Source organism: Phalangium opilio, unplaced genomic scaffold (assembly GCF_054372755.1).
Source record: "Phalangium opilio isolate 3A_F unplaced genomic scaffold, DU_Popi_V2 ptg000081l_1, whole genome shotgun sequence".
NCBI lineage: Eukaryota > Metazoa > Arthropoda > Arachnida > Opiliones > Phalangiidae > Phalangium > Phalangium opilio.
The window spans coordinates 1,445,268-1,455,122 of NW_028324188.1; the positions used below are offsets into that span (position 1 = coordinate 1,445,268).

General features: G+C 35.0%; 1 protein-coding gene and 2 long non-coding RNA genes across 3 annotated transcripts; 2 read left to right on the forward strand and 1 right to left on the reverse strand.

Moving 5' to 3' along the window:
• Positions 1-17: 17 nt before the first annotated feature.
• Positions 18-5,509, forward strand: LOC149653864 (GRIP1-associated protein 1-like). Its single transcript, XM_089846807.1, has 11 exons — positions 18-266; positions 437-503; positions 573-769; positions 834-981; positions 1,063-1,697; positions 1,800-1,895; positions 3,156-3,527; positions 3,604-4,125; positions 4,594-4,687; positions 4,806-4,957; positions 5,115-5,509. The coding sequence occupies exons 1-11, from the start codon at positions 225-227 to the stop codon at positions 5,247-5,249; spliced, it is 2,460 nt and encodes an 819-aa protein (XP_089702933.1). The 5' UTR covers positions 18-224; the 3' UTR covers positions 5,250-5,509.
• On the reverse strand, positions 5,490-8,207 carry LOC149653865 (uncharacterized). The gene is made up of 2 exons (XR_016370807.1): positions 5,855-8,207; positions 5,490-5,774 (listed from the first exon to the last, which is right to left on the reverse strand). It is a non-coding gene; the product is annotated as an uncharacterized LOC149653865 (long non-coding RNA).
• Positions 8,208-8,216: 9 nt separating this feature from the next.
• Positions 8,217-9,845, forward strand: LOC149653866 (uncharacterized). The gene is made up of 3 exons (XR_016370808.1): positions 8,217-8,319; positions 8,384-9,187; positions 9,287-9,845. It is a non-coding gene; the product is annotated as an uncharacterized LOC149653866 (long non-coding RNA).
• Positions 9,846-9,855: the final 10 nt, after the last annotated feature.

Genomic DNA, 9,855 nt, shown 5'->3' on the forward strand with positions numbered 1-9,855 from the left:
TTCAAGAAGTGGGGGTTACTGGTGCTCGGGACCAGTTTATTAATTGCAAATCTATTGGAGAGCAAAGGCTGGGACCAGTCCGGAGACCAGTAAATAATTTCAGACACTAGGGGGTCACTGGTCCAAAGGACTAGTTTAAAAAATATCCTTATTTCCCAGCCTGTTCACGAACCCTGTGTTTATCAATCCTTACCTAACTTGCTGAAAAAAAAAAACAATCCAAGATGGCGGCCTCCATTTCGGAGGACGAATTTCACAGATTGCAAGTACGTTATTTTTAATTAATTTTCAACTAATTTATGGGTTATTAATTAAATAAATTAGTGGTTAATAAGCCTTATTAAAGTATCGCTATATATTCTCTACTAATAAACCCAGGAGTGTAAAATAGTGATTTTTTGGCTAAGCCTTGGTCATTGTTTTGATTATTTTTCAGGCTCAAATTTTGGATTTGAGAACCAAAAATTACAATTTAGAGGACAGGTTTCAAAAACAAAACATAGGTACGTGTAAAGAAGAGTTATTTTATTAATAAATTACTCGGTTAATTAGTTTCATTAACGTAATTATAGAGATAACTCGTTTAAAATCCCAAAACGAGTATTTTGAAAAAGAACTAAGTAAAGCTCAAAAAGCTTTGAATCGTAGCAAGAAAGCTCGTGATGTTGAACAACTCATTCAAGACAATGAGAACTTGGAAAGGAAGCTACAAAATCAGGAAGACGAGTTTAGGTTACAGAATTCAACAATAATGCAAGAGTTATCATTGGTGAGTCGAAATTTTACCTTTGAACTTAACATTGCCGATGTTATAACTTAAATATGATTCCCAGCTTGTAAGTACAAATGAAAAACTAGAAAAAGAATTAGAAGCGTTACGAAATGAAGTACCGAAAGAAGAAAATCTGACAGTAGTTGGAGATACTGATGAAATAAGAAGGTTACAAGCGGAGAAAGCTGCTCTTCAAAAATCATTATCCGGTAATTTTCATGATTTTAATTAAACTTTAAGTTAAAATTAGTTATTTCAAGTGTAATTTGATTATTTTAAATCAAAACCAGATGCTAAGAATTTATACGAAGCGGAACTATCATTAAAATCAACGCCACCGAGAGAAGCGTCAGTTGATTCGGACGAATCAACCTTAGACGATGATCAAAAACTTCAAGCTAAAGAACTTAGCGAAGTTAAATTACTTCTGTACACCGAAACGGAAGAGAAACGCATCTTGAAAGAACAATTAGCGAACGTTGAGAGTAATTTAAAAGAAAGAATCCGTAACTTAGAGGAAGAGAATAAAAAAGTAATGGAGAAATTGAAGAAAAAACAAGAAAGCGTCGTTCAACTTCAAGATGAAAAGGAAACATTGTTTAGAGAGAAAACGGCTTCTTACGATGAATTAAAAAGCGTTAAAGATCGTGAAATTGAAGGTTTAAAGGAGAAGTTGAACAGACTTCAAATTCAATTGAATAACGTGACTCAAACTTACCAAGAACGTTCTCAAAAATACGAGGAATCAATTAAAAACCTTCAAGAAGATATATTTCGATTGAAAAATGAATGCGACGAGCAATCCAGGGATGCTATGCTCATTTTGGAAGCGAAACTCTCTTCCGCCCAATCAGAACTTGATAGACTTAATGGTGCTTTGAATGAACGGAATTCCGAGAATAAGTTATTGCAATGCCATTTAGATGTAAGTTGTTCTTGCGCTTTTAATTGTTTTTTTAATTGTTTAATGTTTTAAATGAAGTTTTAAACTTAATTTTTAGTTATTAATTATGATTTTTTCTTGCAGGATTCTCAAAGTTATTTGAAAGATCTCGAGGAAAAATACACAAGATCTGAAAGTTTAAGGTGTAAAGCTGAAGATGCAGCTGCCGAAGCTGTGGCTGTAAGTTATTTTTAAGCTTATTTTTTAATTTTAAGTTTGTTTAATTTAAATTGTTCATTGTTTAATTTTGAGCTCATCAATTCTGTTTGAGCTTATTAATTCCGTTTGTTTTATTTGTTTGATTGTAAACTCATTTTTTAATTTGTAAACTCATTTTTTAATTGTAAACTCATTTTTTAATTGTAAACTCATTTTTTAATTTGTAAACTCATTTTTTAATTGTAAACTCATTTTTTAATTGTAAACTCATTTTTTAATTGTAAACTCATTTTTTAATTTCTAAACTCATTGTTTTATTGTAAACTCATTGTTTAATTTCTAAACTCATTGTTTAATTTGTAAACTCATTGTTTAATTGTAAGCTCATTGTTTTATTTTAAGCTCATTGTTTTATTTTAAGCTCATTGTTTTATTTTAAGCTCATTGTTTAATTGTAAGCTCATTGTTTTATTTTAAGCTCATTGTTTTATTTTAAGCTCATTGTTTTATTTTAAGCTCATTGTTTTATTTTAAGCTCATTGTTTTATTTTAAGCTCATTGTTTTATTTTAAGCTCATTGTTTTATTTGTAAGCTCATTAATTCATGTTGAGCTTATCAATTCCGTTTATTTATTTGTTTTATTTTAAGCTCATTGTTCAAGTTTGAGCTCATTAATTCATGTTGAGCTCATTAATTCATGTTGAGCTCATTAATTCCGTTTGAGCTTATCAATTCCGTTTATTTATTTGTTTTATTTTAAGCTCATTGTTTATTTGTGAGCTCATTGTTCAAGTTTAAGCTCATTAATTTCGTTTGCGCTTATCAATTCCTTTTGAGCTTATCAATTTCTTTTGAGCTTATTAATTCCGTTTGCGCTTATCAATTCCTTTTGAGCTTATTAATTCCTTTTGAGCTTATTAATTCCTTTTGAGCTTATTAATTCCGTTTGCGCTTATTAATTCCGTTTGCGCCCATTAATTGCGTTTGCGATTATTAATTCGGTTTGTGCTCATTAATTCCGTTTGAGGTTATCAATTCCGTTTGAGCTTACCAATTCCTTTTGAGCTTATTAATTCCGTTTGAGCTCATTAATTCCTTTTGAGCTTATCAATTCCGTTTGCGCTTATTAATTCCGTTTGCGCTTATCAATTCCGTTTGAGCTTATCAATTCCGTTTGAGCTTATTAATTCCGTTTGAGCTTATTAATTCCGTTTGCTCTTATCAATTCATTTTGAGCTAACTTATTTAATCTTAAGCTTACTTTATTTAATTAACTTTAGTCGGCGGAAAAGCGCAAGAAGTTATTGGATGAAATGGCAGTTCATTTACAAGAAGACGCTGATAAACACAGAGAAGAAATACGGAGTTTAACGTTAAAATTCAATGATGAAATTGAAAGTCTGAGACAAGAACTCAAAAATGAAAGTTTGAAACATCAAACTCTTAACAGCCTCGAAAAAGAAGTCATTCTTCGAAGGGAAGAAATCAAATCGAATCTGAATCGAATCGCTGAACTGGAAAACTCTTTAAAACGAGAGAAGAACGCCGCTGAGCTCGCAACCGACAATTACGAGAAGTCTTTGGAGCAAAAGACGCTGGAACACAATCAAGAATTGAACAAAATGAAGGAAGAACACGAACAAACCGTTCAGGTAAGGGTCGAGTTAGTTTTAATTATTATTTTAATGTTAATTAAAAGGGAATTTGAATCTAAATTTAAATTTTAAGCTTCTGACTTCGAAACTCGAAGAATCTCGTTGTAATCTCGAGTTAAAAGAGATCGAAATCGCGAAATACCAACAAGAAGTGAAAGATTCGATCGAAGATTGTAGAATCACGGAAAGGAAGGGTTTGTCCATGGTTAAAGAACTTAAAAAACAACTTCACTCGGAACGGAAACGAGGTGACAAACTTCAAGAACGTCTTCAAGAGTTCTTGAGCGAAACCAGCAATGGTAAAATAGAGGATGTCATCTTACCCGGTCTGGAACGTTCCAAAGGAGACGCCAGTAGCGTCAGTTCCTGGAGTTTCATGTCGGCCAATTTGGAGAATAGGGATTCTGGTGGCGGCGGAGGCGGCAGTAAAGAAGGTAGCAAGGAAGGGGTGCCCTCTGAAGATAGTCGTCTCGGAGTCGAGCATACTGGAACTCCCGAAATTGGTGGAGGCGACAAATCGAATGACGCTGATTATAATGAGCTATTGGCCAGATTAACGAGTATGCAAGAAGAGAAATGGATTTTGGAAGAGAAGGTTAGTCATTTTGTTATTGTTTAAGAATAATCTTGTTAATTTAATCCTACTTTTGTCGTTTCTTAAGCCTACTTTCTTTGTCGTCGCTTAAGCCTACTTTCCTTGTCGTTTCTTAAGCCTACTTTTGTCGTTTCTTAAGCCTGCTTTTGTCGTTTCTTAAGCCTACTTTTGTCGTTTCTTAAGCCTACTTTCCTTGCCGCTTAAGCCTACTTTCCTTGTCGCTTAAGCCTACTTTCCTTGTCGCTTAAGCCTACTTTCTTTGTCGCTTAAGCCTACTTCCCTCGTCGCTTAAGCCTACTTTCCTTGTCGCTTAAGCCTACTTTCTTTGTCGCTTAAGCCTACTTCCCTCGTCGCTTAAGCCTACTTTCCTTGTCGCTTAAGCCTACTTTCTTTGTCGCTTAAGCCTACTTTCGTCGTCGCTTAAGCCTAATTTGACTTTGTTTAAGCTTATTTTTACGCCATACGTAGATAAATCATTTGGAAACGAGTAACGCGGCCATGGTTGAAGATATTATGGCTAAAACAGCCATAATACAATTTTATTGCATGGAAGGCCGAACTGGTAGGTTAATCGCGGTTTTCTCACTCGAATTAAATTATAATCTTTAATAATAATCGCGTTTTTTCACTGGAATTCAATTATAATCTTTCATAAAATTTATTTTCTTTCGTGATTTAAGACGCGAGGCATCTGGCGGCTACCGAGAAATTAACCGTGAAAAGGATAGTCGATTTCATCAAGGATAAAGGGGATGAAAATCTCAAAGAAATGAATAGAAAAATGCAGAGAATGCTCGAAGAAACGCTCAGCAAGAATATGTTTCTGCAAAAAGTAAGACCTAGCTTTTTATTTGTTTAAAATGTGACGGGACTCGAAATGTTCGTCTAAAATGTGACGGGGAACTCAAACATTTTATCAGAAAACTTCCAAAGTGTCTAGAATTATAATTTTTACTAAGAACCAATTTGAATTATTTTTCATTTTCAAGGATTTGGAAATTTTGTCGAATCAAGTTGTTCAACTTAGTAAAATAACGGGAAATTCGGTAGAAGGTTCTGAAAAGTATTCCGATCCAGCAGCAACAGCGTCTGAGCTACGAGACCCTAAAAACGAATTAACATAGAACCGTTTAGTTTAATCAATCAAATTAAATGTTTGTAAATTAATTTGTAACTATAAAAAAAAAAGATTCCAATCTTGTATGGAACATTCCAATTTTTCCCAAAGTGATCGAGGCTTAACACATTTTGATTCAGCAAAAATAGTTTTCTGTTTTTTGACTGAGATTTTATAATTTAAAAGAGTTTTAACGCTATATATTATTATTGTAGAGTAAGTTATAAGAAATCGAAATGGAAATTAAAATTAATATTTAATAAAAAATGGTTTCAGAATTCTTGTCAATTACTCCAGTATCATCTTTTACCAGTAATATCAATCATAAGTTTATAAGATACGCTCCATCCATAAGTTTGTCACTGGTAACTGGAGCTTGTCATGAAGTGACAGCCAAGGTAGGTGAGGTGCTGCTGTCAAAGGCTTAGTAATGCGGATTAAATAGGACCTAGATAGAAGTCCTGCAAAATTAATTTCAATTCTCGCTTCCTTCGTTCTCCCTCGAATCTAGATCAACGTAAAACTGGGTTCCCTGTAAAATTAATTAAGGTTCGTACGAATTAGTTTAATTATTATTCATTCGTATTTATTAAAAATCATTATTTAAAATACTTTTCAAAAATATGTAATTATTCGTTATTCTGTTCCGCTATATTGAGAAAGCGCTTTAATGTAGTGGATCTAACACTTTAATTAACTAGCTGAAAAGGCACCCATTGTTTCCAGTCGGTGTTTGCTGGCAATGATGAGGAGACCATTTATCGCCAAATGTTCCGATGTTGGGAAGAATCACGCAACAATTACCCGGCTTTGTGGTACGCTTTATCGAAAAAAAGGTAATATATACATCAGAGGGTACCAATCAAGTTTCTATAACATAGCCTTAACTATAATTAGTAAGCTTATAAATAGAAATAATTTAATCAAACAATATTTTATAAATATTAACGCGAGTTTTTATTTTGAAATATATTTCATTGATACATTAGATTTTACTCGTCTAAGCCACTCTAAGCCACTCTAAACCACTCTAAACCATTCTAAACCACTCTAAGCCACTCTAAACCACTCTAAGCCACTCTAAACCACTCTAAGCCACTCTAAACCACTCTAAACCACTCTAAGCCACTCTAAACCACTCTAAACCACTCTAAGCCACTCTAAACCACTCTAAGCCACTCTAAACCACTCTAAGCCACTCTAAGCCACTCTAAACCACTCTAAACCACTCTAGCCACTCTAAGCCACTCTAAACCACTCTAGCCACTCTAAACCACTCTAGCCACTCTAAACCACTCTAGCCACTCTAAGCCACTCTAAACCACTCTAGCCACTCTAAACCACTCTAGCCACTCTAAACCACTCTAGCCACTCTAAGCCACTCTAAACCACTCTAAACCACCTTAGCCACTCTAAACCACTCTAAGCCACTCTAAACCACTCTAAACCACTCTAAGCCACTGTAAGCCACTCTAAACCACTCTAGCCACTCTAAGCCACTCTAAACCACTCTAAACGACTCTAAACCACTCTAAACCACTCTAAGCCACTCTAAGCCTTTCTAAACCACTCTAAACCACTCTAAGCCACTCTAAACCACTCACTAGAAACTCACTGTTTCTATAAACACTAGAAACACACTAGGAACTCGCTAGAAACACACTAAAAACTCACCAGGAACTCACTTGGAACTCACTAGAAACACACTAAAAACTCACTAGAAACACACTAAAAACTCACTAGAAACACACCAGAAACTCGCTAGAAACACACCAGAAACTCATTGGAATCTCACTAGAAACACACACTAAAAACTCTCTGGAAACACACAGTAAAAACTCTCTGGAAACACACTAGAAACTCGCTAGAAACACACTAGAAACACTGTATAAACATACTAGAAACTGGGTAGAAACACACTAGAAACACGCTAGAAACAATCTAGGCACTCACTAAAAACATTTGAAACTCAGTACAAACTCACTAGAAACACGCTAGAATTCGCTAGAAACACATGGGATAATAAAACAACATAAAAACACAATAAAACAGCATAAAACACAATAAAACAGCATAAAAAGACAATAAATTAGTATAAAAACGCAATAAAACCGAATAACAACACAATTAATTAGTATGAAAACGCAATAAATCTGCGTAAAACATAATATAGGAGCATAAAACATCGACCTTTTCGTTCTTTTTCTCTTAAAAAACACGACATTTTTGGGGTTTTTAATCCATTAGACCCGAGATTGTACTATTTAACACGAAGGGGAAACGCTTATACGATTCTTGAAATGCCAAGTTGACTGAAACTGAAACCAACTGGAGAAACGGATAAGACGTTCTTATATAGTCCTTTCTATAATGGACTTATTAAGCCGAAAATGATTTGAAGACCCACTTCGCTCCAACCCCCCCCCCCTCCTCCCTCCCACAAACGCTACACCAAGAGTCCTTTGGGATTAACCACCAATCTAAGCTCGAAGGCATCTGAAAATAAAGATGAGATGGGTAATCTTTTAACATTTCAATTTATCCTATTTGAATCCTAGTTAATTTCGAAACGTTGGTTCTAACGATATCTTAACAATCTTAATCTCGTTGACGATGTGATAACCCTAATTTTAATCTTTTCATTGATACTAGATCCATGAGACCACGTGAATTAAGACTCCAGATATCCAGCTTTCATTAAAAACAGCAACATCATGTGTTGGAGGTAACGTACTTTCCTTCTAAGTTCTATAGCTAATTTAAATATGAAGAAATTGTCTCACTTTAACGAAAATAAGTTCATTTTAAACATCAAATTGGTAAGATTAATTAGTGTAAATTTTAAAAGATTTCACAGTAATATACCCTATTTTATATTACCCCAAAATTTTGATTAATTATGTGACGTGAACCCCAACTTTAAATCGTAATAAATACTTAAAATTAATTCTTTTCAGAGTTTGATAGCCCTAAAGAGGAATTCAAGGATACTAAATACTTGAGGCCAAATGAATTAGAACTTGAGATAACCAGATTTCTTTAAAAACCGCCACTTCATTTTTACCTGACAGTGTGACGTGAACCCCGACTTCCAAACGTCATAGCTCTACATTATAAATACTTACAATTAATTCTTTTCAGGGTTTGATAGCCCTAAATGTCCTCTATTCAAGGATACCAAATACTTGAGGCCAAATGAATTAGGAGTTGAGAAAACCACCACTTCATTTTTGCCTGCTACAGTGTGACGTGAACCCCGACTTTAAAACGCCTTAGCTCTATTCATTATAATTACTCACGACTAATTCTTTGGAGAAGATGATAGCCCTAAATGTCCTCAACTGAACGTTACCAGCGACTCAACCATCTTACGTTACTTGAGGAAGATCGGTTCAACGGAGCCGGGTGCATTGGAGACGATAGTCACACGCCACCTATTTCGGAGGGCTTTCCGATTCACGCGTCCCTCAGGCGTTACCGTCCCCAAGTGAGGAAGGGGCTCAATGCCCCTACCCCATCCCCCACCCCCAAAACCAGCGCCACATTCCCCCAAAGACCCCACTAGGAAGTCCTCTTCCTTGGGGGCCACCTTGAGACTGAATAGCCAACGCCAAGTACAAAACTTTACAGCGCAAAAACGACTACCCTAAAATTTAGTACATAAGTAATATTAAACTTACCCAAAGTCTTTTAGACTGGAGATGAAATAAATTAATGAGATGCAATCACTCATTGAAGTACTACACTCGGCGGTTAATTTTGCAGTCCATCTGCTTTTGACAGCAGCGCCTGACCAGGCGTACGTCGCTTTACCTCGAATCTATGACCTACTTTGGACCTCATTCACTTCAAAATTACAAGCTCCAGTTTCTAAGTTACCAGACTTTACAAACTTATGGATGGCCAACATATCTTATGAACTTATGATAACAAGCATCACCAAAAGTATGTTAAAAACAACACAGAAGTTAAACTACAACAATAACAACAACGTTTAGAATATTTCTTAGTTACTTAGAGCAGTATTATTGACATATTACATAGGTAGGTGGGCTGTCGCCCATCCATCGGGGAGCCCAGCCCCACGAGGGAGCTAGAGGCAAAAGGTGTGCTGGTCCAAACGCGATAAAAATAGAGAATCCCGCTTTGGGCTTTGAGACACAAATGCCTGTAAAGTTAGCTGGGGGAACCAGAGAGGAAGAGATTTCCTGAGGAAATACTTGGTGGTATACATTTTTAGAATAGTCTCAAGAGTTTTCAACCCAAAATAATTTTATTAGCCCACCCTTAACTCTAATCTATAATACCAAGAAAAGTAAAAATTATCCTTTTCTATTTTTATCAAAAAAAAAAGAACGCTTTCATTAATTGAAAAAACACGTGAGATTTCATTTTAATCTGAATTAAAACTTTCAATTAGTGATTAAAGAATTGTAATTAAGTCGGGGAAAGGGTTAGGGGCATAAAAAGTAGCAACTATATTAATACTACCTTATTAATAAAACTGATTCAATTTCAACATTTTATTCTAGAAATAAGCCTGAATTTAAAATTGATAGGGATTTTTAAGGGTGAATTGGGGAAGACTAGCACCATACTCTGAACACAGACAA